Source organism: Puma concolor, chromosome B3, assembly GCF_028749965.1.
Source record: "Puma concolor isolate L17-30 chromosome B3, mPumCon1.1.hap2, whole genome shotgun sequence".
NCBI classification, from domain to species: domain Eukaryota; kingdom Metazoa; phylum Chordata; class Mammalia; order Carnivora; family Felidae; genus Puma; species Puma concolor.
This window is the reverse complement of record NC_141672.1, coordinates 87,379,648-87,398,929: the sequence shown is the minus strand read 5'-3', so window position 1 is coordinate 87,398,929 and position 19,282 is coordinate 87,379,648. Positions and strand designations below refer to the sequence as shown.

General features: G+C 50.5%; 1 protein-coding gene across 3 annotated transcripts; it reads left to right on the top strand.

Annotated features, from left to right (window-relative positions):
- The first annotated feature begins 375 nt into the window (after nucleotides 1–375).
- RPAP1 (RNA polymerase II associated protein 1) lies at nucleotides 376–18,223 on the top strand. Of its 3 annotated transcripts, none has more exons than XM_086710412.1 (25): nucleotides 376–431; nucleotides 1,239–1,495; nucleotides 1,802–1,950; nucleotides 2,234–2,323; nucleotides 3,012–3,132; nucleotides 3,904–4,125; nucleotides 5,004–5,183; nucleotides 6,220–6,335; nucleotides 6,616–6,714; nucleotides 7,596–7,697; nucleotides 7,924–8,091; nucleotides 8,338–8,523; nucleotides 8,648–8,782; nucleotides 8,890–9,060; nucleotides 9,580–9,737; nucleotides 10,202–10,360; nucleotides 10,485–10,686; nucleotides 11,117–11,226; nucleotides 11,514–11,709; nucleotides 11,924–12,076; nucleotides 12,275–12,417; nucleotides 13,006–13,762; nucleotides 17,250–17,426; nucleotides 17,565–17,624; nucleotides 17,732–18,223. In XM_086710412.1, exons 2-25 carry the CDS (start codon nucleotides 1,315–1,317, stop codon nucleotides 17,879–17,881), a joined length of 4,185 nt encoding a protein of 1,394 aa, XP_086566538.1. In that variant the 5' UTR covers nucleotides 376–431; nucleotides 1,239–1,314; the 3' UTR covers nucleotides 17,882–18,223. The 3 variants fall into 3 exon arrangements, with proteins under 3 accessions (XP_086566538.1, XP_086566540.1, XP_025775356.2); XM_086710414.1 differs by having other exon boundaries at nucleotides 393–487; nucleotides 13,006–13,342; XM_025919571.2 differs by having other exon boundaries at nucleotides 393–487.
- Nucleotides 18,224–19,282: the final 1,059 nt, after the last annotated feature.

Sequence of the window (19,282 nt, the reverse complement as noted above, 5' to 3'; positions counted from 1 at the left end):
TACACTTTGCCTTCTGTCACGGGTGTCGTGTGTGTAGAAGGGCCTGTGTCTGCTGCACATCCGAAGGATGAGTGTTCTCAGTGTTGGCATAGAGTTTACCTGGTGGGGTAGTGCAGGGCAGGGCAAGCCGTGCATCTTCCCCCTCATGGGTCCCGAGCGCAGGGGCGTCTTGGCTTGGCTCAGCCGGAAAAGCATGCGACTCTTGACCTCTGGGTTGTGAGCCCAGGCTCCAAGTTGGGTGGAGAGATTACTTAAATAAACTTAAAAAAAAAGGGGGGGTGTCTTGGGCGCCCCGAATGCAATCCCAGAAAGGGTGGAGCCAGGCCCTGGAAAGGCGGGGCTGGGCTGCGGGGCGGATGTTCAAACCTGGTGGCGGCGGAAGCGTGGCACTTGCGGGGCAAGATGGCGGCGCCCAGGCGATCCTAGAGGAAGTAAGGGGCTGCGCTAGAGGGACGGATTTCAGGGTTCCCCGGGGGAGGACTCTGGGGTAGGGTATCCAGCTTCCTTGTTGGAGCCTCCCTGAATGTATCTGCTCTGCACTGGAGTGGCCGCGGCCTCTTCGGTGTGGAGATCCCGGCCGCGGCCCACCATCAGCGGGCTGCATAGGCTGGGATCCGGTGATTTCTTTGCTGACTCGAGTGGTCCGGGAGTGTCAGCGACCGCAGAGCCGTAGGGGCAGTTGTGAGGCCTGACAGTGTACAAGTCTTGTACTTCTTTGGTGAAATTTATTCCTAAGAGTTTTTGTTCTTTCTGATGCGATTGTCAGTGACATTGTTTTCTTAATTTCGTTTCCTGATTGTTCTTTTTGCTGGTATATAAAAATACAGATGATTTTTATATGTTGTTTTTTATAGCCCAAGGTTTTGTTGTTGTTGTTGTTGTTTTTGCTTAATAATTTGAACACCTTTAGGCCAGACATGTTCTCGCCAGTTTGATACAGAATCATTACTCCTTGGTATGACATTTATCTGCCTGTCTCCTGATGGCATTTTTCTTAGGTTCCCTACAGCTGTTCCTGAAAATGATTATCATCCACAGATTGTAAACAACCTTAAGTCGGCAATAAACTTTGTTGTTAGGCTGGTGACATCAGGGAGGGCTATATAGGGAGGGAATGGCAGTAAGGTATGAATGAGAAGAAATGAGTTGATGTGAACCCAAGAAAAGAGTTGTCTCTGATACACAATAAAGAAAATCAGGATTCGCTTGCAGAGGGCTATCAACTTTATTGCTTGTAGGTGTGAATGAGAGAGAATCACCACACCAAAGCAGTGCTGGAAACAGTTGCTCTAGAGAGGCAGCTGGAGTGTCAACATGCTGTCCAGACCAAAGCCAGGGGAGTCAGAGGTGGACCTGCTGCGTTTCCAGAGTCAGTTTCTTGCAGCTGGTGCGGCTCCAGCAGTACAACTGGTGAAGAAAGGAAGTAGGAGAGGTGGCGACACTAACCTGGACCATCCTGTGCTACAAGATCATCGGGATGTGGTGACGCTGGACAGTGAGTGGTTGTGGGTGTCAGGCTGAGGAACGAGAGAGGATATGACCTGAACGTCCTCTCCCTCTTCCTGATGTGGTTGGATTTTTCCCCATCATTATTTCAGACACTGCATAATCTCTGTTGCTGCAGCCCCATTTTACACATGCAGAAACTAAGGTTCACAGAGCTTAAATACCTTGCCCAAGGTGACACAGCTTGAGCCGGCCCCACAGCAACTGCCTTTCTTTCTTTGGCTTCCTCCTGCCCTCAGTCTCTCCCCTGAAAGGTGTGGGTATCCTCACATCTGAGGTTTTTTTTCTTTCCCAGATCTCCCAGATTTGCCCCCAGCTTTGGTTCCTGCTCCCCCAAAGAGAGCCAGACCCAGCCCTGGCCGTCCCCCACCTGAACATGAGGATCCTGAAGAGAGGCTGAACAGGCACGATCAGCACATCACTGCTGTCTTGACTAAGATCGTTGTGCGTCTCACCCTTGTTTAGTAGGACAAGTTTTCCTAGGACAGCAAGGATATTTGGGTAGGGGTGGTGAGCCTTAGGAGTAGAGGGTGATTCAGAAAGGTGGGACTTTATTCCCCCTGCAGTCAGTTTGGGGTCTGCTTTAGAAACACTGTCCCCTAAGAAGAAAAGTGGGTCCATTTCTCCCTAGAGAGAGACTCTAGTCATACAGAATTGGGGCTAGGGGGATAGTGTCCAGTCTGGGGAAAGTTTGGTATCTTCACTACTTTGTGTTTTGTTGCTGCAGGAACGAGATACAAGTTCAGTGGCTGTGAATCTGCCTGTGCCCAGTGGTGTTGCTTTCCCTCCTGTGTTCCATCGCTCACAGGAGAGACAGGTAGGCACGGTGCTTAGATGGTGCTTAGGGGACATTCAGATGAGCCTCTTCGTTTTTTTTTTGTTTTTTTAATGTTTATTTTTTTGAGATAGAGACAGAGAATGTGAGCCAAGGAGGGGCAGAGAGAAAGGGAGAGAGAGAATCTTAAGCAGACTCCGTGCTATCAACACAGAGCCTGATAGGGGCTTGTGGGGCTGAGACTCACAAAATGTGAGTGAGATCATGACCTGAGCTGAAAGCAAGAGTCCGGCACTTAACCAACTGAGCTACCCAGATGCCCCATAGTGCACCTTCCTCAGGCAGAGAATCTGAATAATGATAAGCAACCCTCTTGTTAAAGCAGCACCATGCTAAGCACTTTACACGCGTTACTTAGTCCTCATAACAGCCATGTAAGGTAGGTATCATTATCCCCATTTCCAGGTGAGGAAACTGAGACCCTGAAAAGATAAATAACTTGTCCAACACCACACATCTAATAGATACAGGAGCCAGAAATCCAACCCAGATTTGTCAGACTTCAAGACCTGTCCTATAGAGCACTGCTTTTTCTGAGAACTAGGGTTGTGACCCTTGGAGATTAAGCAAGACCCTTTTATCCCTTTGTTCCAGTGGCCTTAGTGTAAAGAGTTTGAGAAGAGGACGGGGTAAGGAGCATCAGTCACCTGGGTTTTCTTTTTGCCCATAGGGGAAGTCAGCAACATCTGGTAAGAGAAGCATCTTTGCCCAAGAAGTTGCAGCAAAGAGAGTGTCTGAAGCTAGGGTCCCACCAGTTAGAGAAGTTGTGTCTACCCTGGATCCACTAGAGGGTAAGCTGAGGTTGAGGAGGCTTGGGCTCGGCCTTTTTCTAATACACAATCACAGAGTCACCTTTGGGTATGTGCCTTCTCCCCCTCAAATATGAAGGCATATTTATTTATTTTGTGGGGGGAGGGAGAGGGAGAGAGAGAGAATCTTAAGTAGTCTCCACCCAGTGCAGAGCCCAACATGGGGCTCAATCTCAGGACCGTGAGATCATGATCTGAGCTGAAATCAAGAGTCAGACACTTAACCAACTGAGCCACCCAGGCGACCCAGGAAGGCACATTTAAGTGGCATTTGAGCCATCTGAAGAGGAAGCTGTCCCTTATCCCTACATACAATATTGGGTATGGATGGCTTGGGTCCACATCTGAGTCTTAGGTGCAGGGAGAGTGCAGGCCATTATTCGGCTCTAGGAAAAAGGAAGGAGTCAGAGATATCTGGCAGGGACTATAAAACAAAGGTAAAGGCCAAGATTCCTTTAATGATGCACATTATTAACAGAAGAGCCGGAGGCAGGCTTCTGGAGGCAGATGACTGGACATCTAAGAGAAGAGTCATAACGTAGGATATTTCTTAGGGAAACATCCCTCAGAAAGGGGAAAAATGAGTGGAGAGGTCACCACCCAGCCCAGCCTATGTTTGTGTTGTGGGGGTGTGGGCTGTGGGGAGGGCCCTCCACTCTTTGCCTGGGAAATCTCTGGGGCCTCCCTCTGTCTCCAGGACTAACGGGATTAGGCTTGGGTGAGGCAGTGAAACTAATCATACACTTCTTCCAGGTGCTGCATCCTGTGAGGCACTCACACCTAGGGAGCAGGGCTACCAGCTTCCATGGGGCAGCCACAGCTTCCAGGGACCCAATCTAGTCACAGGGAAGGGGCTCAGGAGCCAGGATGCTGAGCAGGAAGCCCAGACCATCCATGAAGAGAACATAGCAAAACTACAAGCCATGGCTCCTGAAGAGATCCTGCAGGAACAGCAGCGGCTGCTAGCTCAGCTCGGTATGGCATATCAGTCTTTGCAGCCGAGGCCAGGCTAGGAAGGGACTGCCACTTATTAATGAAGGCTTACTGTGTATGCCAGGCTTTTTGCTGAGTACTTGAATGCATTATTTCATTCTGTCCTCGAATGGTTCCTGTAAGTACTAATTTCATTTACTTATGAAAAGAAACTGAGTCTCATAACTTGAAGAAATTCTCCCCCAGGTCATATGGCTGGTAAAGAACATGGATGAGATGTAAACCTAGGTCTGTGAGGTCTGACAGTCCCTGCTCTTAACCACTATACTGTGTATCCTGTACTACTCTAGTGTAACGTACTCTAATGTACCGTAGTTATGCTCTATCTAGTACAGCTATGACATGTTCTATTATATGACACTCAACTCTGCTATACCTCCCTCCTAGTTTCTATTTACCAAAACAGTAGCACCAAGTCAGTCCTGTTCCAAAGTGTGTATCTAGCACCTTAATAGAGCATACATAGATTAGGTTTCAGTAAATATTTGTGTGTAAATAAATTAGCTAAAAGAGAGAAGAACTGTTCCCCTAAATGCCTTCTCTTTGGCCCTAGTCAACATTCATTCATTTATTCCACAGCCACTTACTTTGGGCCTCTGATCTGGAGCCAAGCACTGGGATAGGTGGAAACCTGGACCAGGGGACTGTGAAAGATGGAGAGAAGGGTGGGTGGGCAGGTCCTAGGGACAGGTGTGGGTCATTGAAGCCCCAAGAGAGCCCAGGGGGTTCAGGCCAGGAGGAGGAAATGGCTTGTCCTGGCCTTGGCACTCATAGGCAGGCAACATTCAGCAGGTGTCAGGTCTGTACAAGGCTGGGGAGGATCCACCAACACCCACTGTCCCTTCCATCCTCTTCCCTAGATCCCAACTTGGTTGCCTTCTTGAGGTCCCACAGCCATGTCCATGAGCAAGCAGGAGAGAAAGCCACAGAGGAGCAGAGACCAGGAGGACCCTCTGTTGAGTTCACTGGAGAGGAACCCATTGTGCCAACTTCTCCAAGTGAGCCCAGGCAGGAAGATGAGCTGAAGCCAGAAGCCCCAGGTTTGGAAAAAGGGGTACATCTTTTGGGGAATAAAAGTAGAGGGAAGTATCCCTTCTAGGCTTGGCAGATGGGAAAAGAAGAGAATCTTCTCTGTCCTTGACATCTAACATTAATCTTCCATTATCATCTGGAAATCAGTCTTCATTTGCTGATGCATATATTCTTCCTGCATATGCTTCCTGTTTTCTTGCTTTGTTGCCACTCCTTCTCGCTCTTCCCTGGTAAGCAGCAGCAGGGCATGATGGCTGAATGGCCCCTCCCCCTGCAGATCATCTCCAGCCTGCCTTTGCAAGAGTTGCCCCAGCTCTGGCTCTAGCCACCCTACAGTTTTCTGCCTCTGCTGTCAGTGTTACGAGCAAGATGGCAGGGCCAGGGTGATGATGGGAGAAGAGTCTGACACAGGCCTTACGAACATGCCAGACCCAAAGCAGAGAGGCCAGTGGGAGCACTCATTTCCCAGGACCTGGATTATTTTATTAGTGATTAACAAATGAAGAAATCGAATTATGGAAGCCAGGAGCCTCCTGCCCCTCCATGAGCTCCAGGCCAGCTGAGCAGGTCGGGTGGGGGGGAGGGTGGAAGCAGGGGGGTGTCCTGGGTGTGTGTTTCTGTATCTTGCCCTGCAGAAGCAGGATAGCTGTCCCTCATTGCCCCACTCCCCTGCTGCTTGAGAAGGTCGGTACTAGACAGTTGAGAGCTATGTTGTCCCTGATGTATGTGGTCTTCCCTTCTTCCTCTGCTCCCTCTCTTTCCTCTTCCTTACCTCCTCCACTTTCTCTTGCCCCTCCCAGCAAATCCTTGGGATGAGCAAGGGGCTAGAGCCCTGGACTAGGTGTGTTCTGCCATATCTGAGACATTTGTCCAGTTCCCAGGGGTTCTAGCTGCTGGGCCATGCTACTTAACTATAGCTGAAGGCAGAGGCTGCCAGACCCTTGGGCAGAGATGCATGTGGCAACCGCTGGGTGATGGCCAGGACCCCAGTAGACCACCGAGCTGAGCCCCTTAGGGTTTACTACTCTGCTTCCATCTTCCTAGCTCTGGCACCACCTGTGACGCCCCACAAAGAATGGCTGCACATGGACACTGTGGAGCTGGAGAAGCTCCAGTGGACCCAGGACTTGCCCCCACTCCGGCGGCAGCAGACGCAGGAGGTGAGGAGGGCCAGCTGACCTACAGGGGGTGGAGTGGGCCGGAAATGGGGCTGGGGCTCTTGCACCCAGGACTCAGGCCATTTTCTTCCCCGGAGCTGGAGAAGCATTTCTCCTTTGCGCTCCTCCTCCTCTCCCACCACCCTGCCTGGCCCCTGGGGCCAAAGAAGTTCCATTTCCACTCAGGCATAGAGTCAGGACAGAGGCCCGGGAGATGGGTGAGGAGTGGGTATGGGTAAGTTGCTGCATCCCCAGCCTATAGTCTTCTTTCTCTTCCCATTAGAGGATGCAGGCCCGATTTAGTCTTCAGGGAGAGCTTCTGGCCCCTGATGTGGACCTGCCCACCCATCTGGGCCTGCACCACCATGGAGAAGAGGCAGAGGTGAGGCATGGGGCCCAGGGAGGACTGGGCAGCTCTTGGCAAGTGGAAAAGGACCTCTGGTCAGTTGCCTTGGACCTTCTGTGTACTCTATTCCAGTTCTCAGCCTTGGTGTCCATAGGTTATTGGGCTCAAAATGTTTCTCCTCATTCCTTCACATTCCAGTCAGTTGCCTGAACTTGCCAGTTCTATGTCGCCTCGTCTGAGGCTTTCTAAAGGAGAGCCTTGCTCCCTCTTACCTGCTCAGTCATCATGTCTTCCACTCTCTCAGCCATGCCATCCGTCCCTCATGGGACTGCCATACTGATTCCCTCTGGCCCCGCTCAGGCTGTGCCGTGCCTCGGAAAGTTTCCTGGCTCTCTTCTGCTCACAGAATAGTCTTGGCTCTTTAGCCTGGCAAGACAGTCCTCCGACCCTGTATCCCCGCTGCCCCTGTAGCTCTGCCTTCCTCACTCCTGCGCCATTCTGGAGCCCACTTGCCATGTACGCCGTGTGCTCAAGGACCTCCAGGGCTTTTTCTTCAGGCCATCAAAGCTCTACCCACCCACTGAGACCTCATCACTTTTCCAGGTCCCCCTTCTCTCTCTCTCTCTCTCTCTCTCTCTCTCTCTCTCTCTCCCTCCCTCCCTCTCTCCTCTTCTCTTGTAAATTAAACACTGATTACTGAATTCTTCCCTATCTGCCTTATGGCATGGTTACTCGTGTGCAAGTCCCATCTTCTTTATCAGTTTGAGGATCCATGGAGAGCAGAGGCAAGAGATATCACTTACTTATCTTAGCCTTCCCCTGGACAACTAAGTCAGTGCCTGGAATGGAGGCATTTCTATGTATTGGTTGGGGTGCTGCCCTGTGTCCTGGCTGCTGATTTCTTGTCCCTGCCCCAGAGAGCGGGATACTCCCTGCAGGAGCTGTTCCACCTCACGCGCAGCCAGGTGTCCCAGCAGAGAGCACTAGCGCTGCATGTGTTGGCCCAGGTCATCAGCAGGGTGAGTGGACTGCTGGCCGGTCCTGCCTGTCCCCACGCCTCCTCCCCCAACCATAGACTTCCCCCACCTCCTGCCCTTTTCATTCTGGCCCCATAGCCCATACACCAACTCTCTCTGGGGCAGACTGGGAATGGGATAAACCCAGGGTCGTAGGTGGGCAAGTGAAGGGTTTAGGACAAAGACTCTAACTTCTACATCTTCAGCAAAGTTTTATCCTATCCCCAAGGCCCAGGCTGGTGAGTTTAGGGACCGGCTAGTGGGCAGTGTCTTGCGCCTCCTCTTGGATGCTGGTTTCCTCTTCTTGCTGCGCTTCTCCCTGGATGACAGAGTGGACGCAGTCATTGCAGCTGCCGTCCGGGCTCTTCGGGCTCTGCTGGTGGCTCCTGGAGATGAGGTACAACACAGATAGGAGTAGGGCTTTGAGGCATCAGCGTTCCTACTCCTGTTGCTGGACATGCCCTCACTGCCAAGGCTTTGCCAGGCGGAGCAGAGAATGGGATGGCAGCACCACTGCCTTCTTCTACGGGCCCCAAAGCCCAGCAGCCTTGCCTTTCTGTTCTGGGTGGGTGGCTGCTGCTGCTGCTTTTTCTGGGCCTGACTCCTTCCTCTTCTTCCCACACCCTTCTCTCTCCTATGTCAGGAGCTCCTCGATAGCTCCTTCTCCTGGTACCATGGAGCTTTGACGTTTCCTCTGATGCCCAGCCAGGAGGACAGGGAGGACGATGAGGATGAAGATGAAGAGGCCCCAGCAGAAAAAGCAAAAAGAAAGAGCCCTGAGGAAGGAAACCGGCCTCCATCTGACCTGGCCCGACATGACATCATCAAGGTAAAATGCTGGGGCAGCTGCACCTGTCGCATGACCTTGAAGTGAGCACATCTTAGGCAAGAGGGGTCATTAAGGCCTGGGGCTCAGTTGCTTTTGGCACTGGGTTTATCTCTCTGATCACCAGGGGCTTCTGGCTACCAACCTGCTGCCACGGCTGCGCTACGTGCTAGAGGTGACCTGCCCAGCCCCTTCTGTGGTCCTTGATATCCTGGCTGTGCTCATCCGTCTGGCCCGGCATTCCCTGGAGTCAGCCACAAGGGTAAGAATGAGAAGGAGACAAGGAATGCACAAAGAGCCTAGCTGACCCCATTGCTGACCCTCAGCCTCCCTACTTCCCTACTTCCCTTTTCTTCCTGACCCCCACAGGTCGTGGAGTGCCCTCGACTAATAGAGACCGTGGTTCGAGAGTTCCTGCCCACCAGCTGGTCCCCCATGGGGGTGGGGCCTGTCCTCAGTCTACACAAAGTGCCCTGTGCCACTGCCATGAAACTACTTCGTGTCCTGGCCTCGGCTGGTAGGAATATTGCTGCCCGGCTGGTGAGCAGGACAAAGGTCGAGGGATGAGGGGCTTAAGACAGGGCTGGGTTGGGGGCTAAGCATGGCCTCTGGACTCTGGGTAACTCGCTCATGCCATCTTCCTTTTCTGATCTCTGATCCAGTTGCTTAGAAATGCATTAGGAACCACCAGCCAGAAACCTAGTCATCTAGATTATAGTGTATCCTATAGGCCTACTTGTGCTTTCGTTAACTGATGGGCCCAGACCAGAAGAGCCACTTACATATGGGCGGCCATCACCCATAGCCAAGTAGCCCTAGAAAAGGGGCCCAGCAGGTGCTTGCTAAAATGAAGGGGGGGAGGGGCAGAGAGGGAAGGAAGGTGGAGTGGGAGGGAGGGATGGATGAGATAGTTTCATCCTGGTCCAGAGTTAAGACCCTGTAGCACAAGAGTGGCCTGGAACAGGGTTGAGTTGAGCCAGTCTCCATATAAGAGAACCTGAGGCTAGTTGGGCTCCCTGCTGATTGTGATGTTCAGACTCTCTGCCCTCTCACCCTCAGCTGAGCAGCTTTGATCTCCGGAGCCGCCTGTGCCGCTTTATAGCAGAGGCTCCCCAGGAAATGGCCTTGCCTCCAGAGGAAGCTGAGATGCTGAGCACTGAGGCCTTCCGTTTGTGGGCTGTGGCTGCCTCCTATGGCCAAGGCAGTGACCTTTACAGGTGAGGAGAGACAAGAGTAGGCTCTCTTACAGACCTCTCCGGTTCTGCACTCTGGCCTAATCTGATGACTCAGCCTTGCTCAGGGTTTCAAGCTCAGAGGGAGGCTGAGGATGAGGAAGAGGGGATTCTGGGAGGAATGAAGAAGGCTTGGGGGCCAGGACTAGCCAGAGGACAGTAGAAAAAAGCCGAGTTAACCACATTCTGTGCACAACAGCCTTAGTAGCTTGGTGAAATCAGATTTAAATCCCTTGTTGGAAGGAAGCCTGGAAGGTCTACCCTCGTTCCCTTCAGCCTCCAGCCTTCCTTCCCTCTGAAGCCTTCCAAGAGTGCCCAGCCCTGGGGCCTCTTTCTCCCGAGCCTCTTTAACCAAACTGCAGGTCCTTGGGGCAGTGCCTTGCTTTGTGTCATGTGTCTCCACGTCCGGTGTCTTTGGACACTGAAAGGCAATAATCATTCTCCCCCAGGGAGCTATACCCAGTGCTGATGCGGGCCCTGCAGGCTGTGCCAGAGGAGCTCAGCACCCAGCCCCCTCAGCCCCTGTCTGTGCAGCGGATAGCCTCCTTGCTCACTCTGCTCACCCAGCTGACCCTGGCAGCCAGTAGCACTGTCCCTGAGTCCAGCAGGTACGTTATAGCTCTGAGCTTCAGGACAGGTGGGAGCACTCCTCCAGAGTGAGAGGGTGGGTAGACCTTATGGAGGAGTCAAGGCAGCCAGACCTTGACTGTGACCCCTTTGGCACTCCTGTAGTGACTCTGCTGAGGCCAGTCTGTCGGCCACCCCTTCCTTGATCACTTGGACACAGGTGTCCGGGCTCCAACCCCTTGTGGAGCCCTTTCTAAGACAGACCTTGAAGTTGCTGCCCAGATCTGAGAATTGGCATGCTCTAGGCCCGGTGCCCACTGCCTGCCTACTCTTCCTGGATGCATACTACCAGGCCTGGAGCCAGCAGGTGAGTGTTGCCTGCCTACTTCCTCCATATCCTGGGCGCCTGTGCCCATCTTAACACACCACCCTGTGTCTCCCTCTGTCTCGACCTCTCCACTCCTACCTCCCCATTCCACTTTTTCCTATTCTCCGCCTTTTCCCTCCCACCTTCCTCTTTCTGCTTCCATATCCATTGGAGCTGTCAGGGAGCTGTGTTGGTGGGGACCAGAGAACCCCAAGCAGCAGCTCTGTCTCCCTGGAGACTTCATGCTCTGAGGACAGAGGGTGTTGGGGCAACCTCAGGGTCTTTTCCCTCTCCAGAAGGGTCAGAAGGCAGAAGCCTACAAACACTGACTCTTGGGCTCTTGGAAGTTATGGGCTTGGCCTGGGTACACAGGGTCTAGGAGAATGCATCTTCTTTTGCTGTCAGCTCATTGAGCCCCTTGGTCTTCTAGCCAAGCCTGTGCCCAGGGGATTGGCTTCAGGATATGGAGCGCCTGTCAGAGGGGCTGCTGCTACCCTTACTGCACCCACCCACTCTGGGCAGCCTGTGGGATTCTCTTGGGTATGTAGTGTGTGTGTGTGTGGTTGGGAGGTGGGGGCAGTAGGGAGGAGGCCGTTTGACTCCCTGTGGGACTCCTAGATCTAGCTCCCTGGTCCATCCTAAGTAGAACTTCTCAGCCTGAAGGAAACCTGAGTCCCTAGCAAGCAGCACTTGAGGGCTCTGAGGAATGTGGGTACTGGTCCATATAGCCAGGTTCCTGTGGGCCTTGGTCGCAGACCAAGCAGCTCTTTTCTAGCCTGGTGTACATCAGGCCAGAGCCCCCCTCAGCTTCTTCATTCTGCCTCCAGGTGCTGCTCCCCTCTCTGCAACCCGCAGTTCTGTGTTCCGGCCCCTGAAGCTCTCCCCAGCCTGGTGTCACTGGGCTGCACAGGAGGACGCCCCTCTCTCAGTCTGGCTGGCTCAGCCTCACCCTTCCCGTTCCTCACTGCCCTCCTGTCTCTCTTCAACACCTTGGCCCGGATCCACAAGGGGCTTTGTGGCCAGGTGAGACATAGGCACCTGGTTAGGGGTTGGAGGCTGGGGTGGAGGGGCAAGATAGGAGTCAGAACAAAAGGGTGAGGGTATCACTTGAGGCAGAAAGGTCTCTCTTGCCAGCACCCATTTCTCTGAGTTTGGCTGGGGAGGGGGCAGCCACCTGGGGAACTTCAGGAGAGAGATCAAAGTCACTTTAGATCTGAATAAGTTTGCTTTCCTCCAGCTGGCTGCCATATTGGCTGCCCCAGGACTCCAGAACTACTTCCTCCAGTGTGTGGCTCCTATGGCTGCCCCACAACTCACTCCCTTCTCTGCGTGGGCCTTGCGCCATGAGTACCACCTACAGTACCTGGCACTCACCCTGGCCCAGAGAGCGGTGGGTATGCCCCAGCCCCCTCTCCACCTCTGTCCACAACCCTCCCATAATCCCCACCCCTGCAGTTCGTCCCATCTAGATGTGCCCAGGATCTGTACCCTTCAGTATATATCCTCTTTGCATGGACTCTCACTTCCCCTTGCTCTGTCCCCTCTCACATCCCACCCACCCTCCTACCCCTTGCTCTTCTGTTCATAGGCAACAGTCCAGCCAGTTCTGGCCGTCAATGCCGCTCTCCATCATAGTATGGTGTTGGCCCTGCTGAGCCGACTGCTACCTGGAAGTGAGTACCTCGCCCATGAGCTACTGCTGAGCTGTGTATTCCGTCTGGAGTTCCTCCCGTAAGTCCAGGGTTGGTGACATCAACTCAGCCCTTTGAGAGGCTGTTGTGGCTATTGACAGAGCAGCCCTGAGTTTGGAGCTAGAACACCTGGGTTTAATCCTCTTTCTTGCATGGATTGTACTTCACCTATTGGAGCTTCCATTTTCTCATCAGTAAAGTGAGGATGAAGATATCCACGTTAGAGAATTATAATGTGATTTCAGTGTGACTGTATGGCTAAAAACAGGTGCATAAACTAGCTATACTTGAGTAATAGCTAACAGTTACTGAGTGCTAACTTTGCGTCTGGCATCTCCTTAAGTATCTGTATTTTAAGTGTTTCACTTGTACTATGAGATAAGTATTGTTATCATCCCCATTTTCCTATGAGGAAACTGAGGCACAGAGAAGTTCCGTAAACCTGCCCCTAAGCAGCTGACTTTAGTATCCATTCTCTTAATCTACACACACAACATAGAAAGTGATTAGGGGAACAGGGAGGAGCAGGATTGGACCTAGGAACCTCTGGGAAGCCCTGGAGAGCTGGCATGGTGTTCAGAGTGCCGTGGTTCAAACCCTCATTTTTGGCTTTTGGGTTCTATTGCAGGGAAAGAGCATCAGGTGGTCCAGAGGCAGCTGACTTCTCCGATCGGCTGTCCTTAGGGAGTGGCAGGGACTCTGCGTGTGGGCGAGGGGCTCTGCTGGTTCAGGCCTGCCAGGACCTCCCCAGCATCCGCAGCTGCTACCTGACCCACTGCTCACTGGCCCGAGCCAGCCTACTAGCGTCTCAGGCCTTGTACCGAGGGGAGCTACGGCAAATCCCAGCCCTGCTGCTCCCTGTGCCTAAGGAGCCACTTCTGCCCACCGACTGGCCTTTCCTGCCATTGATCCACCTCTACCACCAGGCCTCAGACACGCCCTCAGGACTTCCTCCTGCTGACACAGTAGGCACAGCTATGCGGGCTCTGCAGTGGGTGCTCGTCTTGGAAACCTGGCGCCCCCAGGCCCTCTGGGCTGTGCCACCTGCTGCCCGCCTGGCACGGCTCATGTGTATGTTCCTGGTAGACAGTGAGCTGTTCCGGGAAACCCCAATACAACGTCTGGTGGCAGCTCTCCTTGCCCGGCTCTGCCAGCCTAAAGTCCTGCCAGACCTCAAGCTGGATTGTCCGCTTCCTGGCCTGACATCTTTCCCTGACCTCTATGCCAACTTCCTGGAGCATTTTGAGGCTGTCTCTTTTGGGGACCATCTCTTTGGAGCTCTGGTTCTCCTTCCCCTGCAGCGTCGGTTCAGTGTCACTTTGCGCCTCACCCTCTTTGGGGAGCATGTGGGAGCCTTGCGAGCTCTGGGCCTGCCACTGACCCAGGTACTTTCTCAGCCCAGCACAGCCTGTACTGTACTGGCCTTCCTGTACTGGGCCTTGGGGGTGGTCCTGAGCAGTGGGGAGCTTTGGTGGCCCTCAGGTTCCTTATCAAACTTCTTGGGGATTCTGAGGAGATTAAAAGACTCCACGAAAGGGGTTTAACAGAGTATCTGGCATACAGTACATATTGGATATTATTAACAAGCTACAGCTCGTTGTACATGTTGCTACAACCTAGATAAGAGACGTGCTACAAACTAACGTAGTTCAAAGTTATTCAGATTTTAGATGTTAGGATTCAGAAAAGGGAAATATCAAAGTGGGCTTCCCATAAGCAGAAGGCTTTGGGGAAGAGTGAAGACTGACCTGGGCACTGAAGGTTGGATAGAATTTGGATTGTTGAGGATGAAGGACAGAATGTACCTAGTGGAGGGGCGCCTGGGTGACTCATTCGGTTAAGTGCCTCTTGATTTCAGCTCAGGTCATGATCTCACAGTTGTGAGATCTAGCCCTCTGTTGAGTGTGGAGTCTGCTTGGGGTTTTCTCTCTCTCTCTCTCTCTCTTTCTCTCCCAACTCACAAGGTCTCTCTCAAAAAGTAAAAGAATGTACGTAGTGGAATAGCATCAGCAAAAGCTAAGAGGCAGGAAGGAGTAGAATAGGGTAGGAAGAGGGAGGAGTCTAGAACAGATTTTAGTTTAAAATCTTGGAAACAAGGCTAATAAAATCTTAGAGGGCCTCAAAAATCAGGCTAAGGGTTAAACTTATAAGCTGTAGAGAGTTACTATTTTTTTAAGGTTTGAGTTTTTATTTTCATTATATCTTATTCTGGTAAACTTTTTGTTTAATTTTTTCTTTTTTTTTTTTTTATTTTTAAAAAATTTTTTTTTCAATGTTTTATTTATTTTTGAGACAGAGAGAGACAGAGCATGAATGGGGGAGGGGCAGAGAGAGAGGGAGACACAGAATCGGAAACAGGCTCCAGGCTCCGAGCCATCAGCCCAGAGCCTGACGCGGGGCTCGAACTCACGGACCGCGAGATCGTGACCCGGCTGAAGTCGGACGCTTAACCGACTGCGCCACCCAGGCGCCCCATGTTTAATTTTTTCTAATGTTTGTTTATTCTTGAGAGAGAGAGAGACAGAGCACAGGTGGGGGAGGGGCAGAGAGAGAGGGAGACACAGAAAATGAAGCAGGCTCCAGGCTCTGAGCTGTCAACACAGAGCCTGATTCGGGGCTCGAATTCACAGACTGCGATATCATGACCTGAGCTGAAGTTGGATGCTTAACTAACTGGGCCATCCAGGCACCCCTAAACTTTTTTTTTAAAGTTTATTTATTTTGAGAGAGAGTGAGAGAGTGAGCAGGCAAAGGTCAGAGAGAGATGGAAAGAGAGGGAATCCCAAGCAGGCTCCACACCATCAGCAGAGACCCCGATGTGGGGCTCGAACTCATGAACCAAGAGATCATAACCTGAGCCAAAATCAAGATTTGGGCAGTTAACCGACTGAACTAACCAGGTGCCCTATTCTGGTAAACTTTAAATATTTTAATAAATACATTTACCATGTATATATAATATAAGTATTTTATATAAAAAAACAAAAAAATTACATTTTTAAGGATTAGTCTTTTTATGTACATATATATTTTTATAAAATTGGGATCCCTGCATAATGTTTTCTTCATTTAATTTTCTTCATTTAAGTTAATATTACATAGTAAGCATTTCCCAATCATTAAATATTCTAAGAAATCAACATTTTTTACTATGTAATAATTCATTGTGTAGGTACATCTGTTTATTTTATCAACCCCTTGGTGGGCATGAAAATTGTTTCTAATTTTCTGCTATTTGAAGTAACACTATGACAAATACCACTGGAGGTAAACCTTATCTCTTTCTTTCATAATCATTTTTTTACGTTTATTAATTTTTTTAATTTAATTTTTTTATTTTTTAAAATTTACATCCAAATTAGTTAGCATATAGTGCAACAATGATTTCAGGAGTAGATTCTTTAGTACCCCTTACCCATTTAGCCCATCCCCCCTCCCTCAACCCCTCCAGCAACCCTCAGTTTGTTCTCCATATTTATGAGTCTCTTCTGTATCATCCCCCTCCCTGTTTTTATATTATTTTTATTTCCCTTCCCTTATGTTCATCTGTTTTGTCTTTTAAAGTCCTCATGAGTGAAGTCATGATTTTTGTCTTTCTCTGACTGACTGATTTCACTTAGCATAATACCCTCCAGTTCCATCCACATAGTTGCAAATGGCAAGATTTCATTCTTTTTGATTGCCAAGTAATACTCCATTGTATACATATACCACATTTTATCCACTCATCCATTGATGCACATTTGGGCTCTTTCCATACTTTGGCTATTATTGATAGTGCTACTGTCAACATGGGGGTGCATGTGTCCCTTCGAAACAGCACACCTGGGGCGCCTGGGTGGCGCAGTCGGTTGGGCGGCCGACTTCAGCCAGGTCACGATCTCGCGGTCCATGAGTTCGAGCCCCGCGTCAGGCTCTGTGCTGATGGCTCGGAGCCTGTTTCCGATTCTGTGTCTCCCTCTCTCTTTGCGCCTCCCCCGTTCATGCTCTGTCTCTCTCTGTCCAAAAAATAAATAAACGTTGAAAAAAAAAATTAAAAAAAAAAAAAAAAAGAAACAGCACACCTATATCCCGTGGGTAAATGCCTAGTAGTGCAATTGCTGGGTCGTAGGGTAGTTCTATTTTTAGTTTTTTGAGGAACCTCCATACTGTTTTCCAGAGTGGCTACACCAGCTTGCATTCCCATATGTTTGTTTATTTTTGAGAGAGAGTGCAAGCAGGGGGAGGGGCAGAAAGAGAGGGAGACACAGAATCCAAAGCAGGCTCCAGGCTCTGAGCTGTTAGTACAAAGCCTGACATGGCACTTGAATTCAAGAACCGCGAGATCATAAACTGAACCAAAGTCGGATGCTTAACCGACTGGGCCACCCAGGTGCCCTAATCATTTCTTTTTTTTTATGTTTTTATTTTTTTAAGTAATCTCTACACCCAATGTTGGGCCCAAACTCACAATCCCAAGGTCAAGAGTCGTATGTTCCACTGACTGAGCCAGCCAGGTGCCCCTCTCATAATCCTTTCTGCATGGAAGTAAGAGTGATTTTTTAGAGAGTTACTGGTCCTAAGAAAAGGAACTTTTGAGAGGTTTCATAATATAATCAAGCAGGTGAATGTGACATTTTGAAAGTTTTAGGTACATTAAAGTAGTGGTAGGCAGTAGAAATTCAGTACTGCTTCTTAGTTTCCCAGTTTTCCCTGCTTCTCAGCTCTTTAGTCTTTAACCTTGATCCTTGTGATAGACAGGAATGGATGTCTGTCCAGGACCTGATCTCTGCCCTCATGATTTGGTCCATGTGACCACCAGCCATCCACCCTGTTGTGCAGTGATAGACATTCCACCCTCACCCTCAGCATGTCTCATTCCCCCTGTCACAGTTGCCTGTGTCCTTGGAGTACTATACAGAGCCTCCTGAAGACAACCTGGCCCTCCTTCAGCTCTACTTCCGTGTCCTGGTTACTGGTGCACTCTGTGCACGCTGGTGCCCTGTACTCTATGCTGTGGCTGTGGCTCATGTCAACAGCTTCATCTTCTCCCAGGACCCAAAGAGTTCAGTAAGTTATACTGAAGGGAGGAAGGGAGACTGTGATTGAGCTGCCTTTGGGTCATCTGGGGAGGAGATGAGGGCCAGACAAGGCCAGTGATGGGTACAGCCCTTGGCCCAGTGTCCCCTGTCCCTGTTCTGCCTCTAGGACGAGGTAAAGGCTGCCCGCAGGAGCATGTTGCAGAAGACTTGGATGCTGACGAATGAGGTAGGATGGGGCACATCCTGGAGGGTGGGAAGAGAAGAGGTCTTGGGGCACAGAAATCTCAATAGGATCTCACTACCTACTTCATAAAGTTTCTGCCCCTTTTGCAGGGTCTCCGGCAGCACCTTCTCCACTATAAGCTCCCTAATCCTGCCCTCCCAGAAGGCTTTGAGCTGTATCTCCAGCTGCCCTCTCTGCGTCAGCAGTACCTCCAGAGACTGACCTCAGGGATGCTCCAAAATGGGGAATCAGAGACCTAGTATGGCTGCTACAGATGAAGAGATGGATACGTTCTGGAGTTCACCAACACGGGCCTGGCCAGACAGAGGGTTTTGTGGCTTAAGCGTGGGCAGGAGACAAGGGAGAAGGCTTGCTTTCCTGGGAGCAGGCTGTGTGAGCTTTTTTGGAGCAGAGTGAGCCCTCCCATTATATCCTGATGTCTGAAACTCAGGATCTGGTCTGTATGGAAGTGAAGGGTAACTTGCCCCTCTCTTGGAGACCAGACAAACTATGTACATGTCTCCTCCTTCCCCTGCCCCAGACCAGATACATAAATCCTGTAGATGTGTACTGAAATAAAAATTTTTTGTATCTCCTGGGAATCTGATTTGGACTGATTTCAGATGTTAGTTCAGGATTGGTATGGAGGGATGGGCTATCCTAGGGGAGAAGCTGGGCTCCTGTGAGAGATGGGAGAGCTGAAAACAGAGCCTACGTCTGGGAAAACAAAAATGTGGGTCCTGGTTCTGCAGTAGAGCTGGGCCAGAGTAATGCTCTTGGGAAGGGGTACTTCTGGAAGGACTCTGGGCAGTCCACTTGATGTATAAGTATCCTTAATGAGGTCGGCATCTTGTCTCCTTATGGTCTGTTACCTGCTATCTGAGATATGAAGAAACCCGAAATCAGACTGTGCACTAGCTGTCTCTTCATCTATTTGGGCTGCTGTAACAATACCAAAGACTGAGTGCCTTATACACAACAGAAATTCATTTCTGTTCTTGGGGTTGGGAAGTTGGTCAAGATGCTGGCACAGTTGGTCTCTAGTGAGAGCCCACTTCCTGGTTTGTAGACAGCCTTCACATGGTGGAAGGGAAATGAGGGTGGAACCCTCATGACCTAATCACTTTCCAGAGGCCTTGCCTCCAAATACCCTCACATTGGGTATTAGGGTTCAACCTAGGAATGAGGCAGGGATGGAGGGCACAAATATTCAGTCTATTAGCGTTGTCACACAACACCCCTTCCATTGTGGACTTGAGTGGTAGTAGGTAAGGGCTGGGAAGGAGTGGATCAAACCATGAATTCTGATTCATTGGTTCATCTCTTGATAGAGTTTTTAGGTTCTTTCATCTGAATTCTAGCACTCAAGCTTTCTTAGAGTGTCATTTTCTGTGTGGAATTGCCTATAGTGTGTTTACAGGTCATCAGAGTGAGTGCAGTGTGCCCTATCAGCAGGCAGAGAGAACCCATTTCCCATAAATGGAGCTGCTGCACACAGAATTCTCCAGTAGGTTTATTAAGCAACTACTGCATCTGCAAACAGCAATAGTTCCAAACTGTCTTCAGGTGTGTTAAATCAATTGCTAGGCAGTACACCAGTGTTCCTGATTGAGTAGACCTAGGGTGAAACCCAAGAATTTGCATCTCTAACAAGTTCCCAG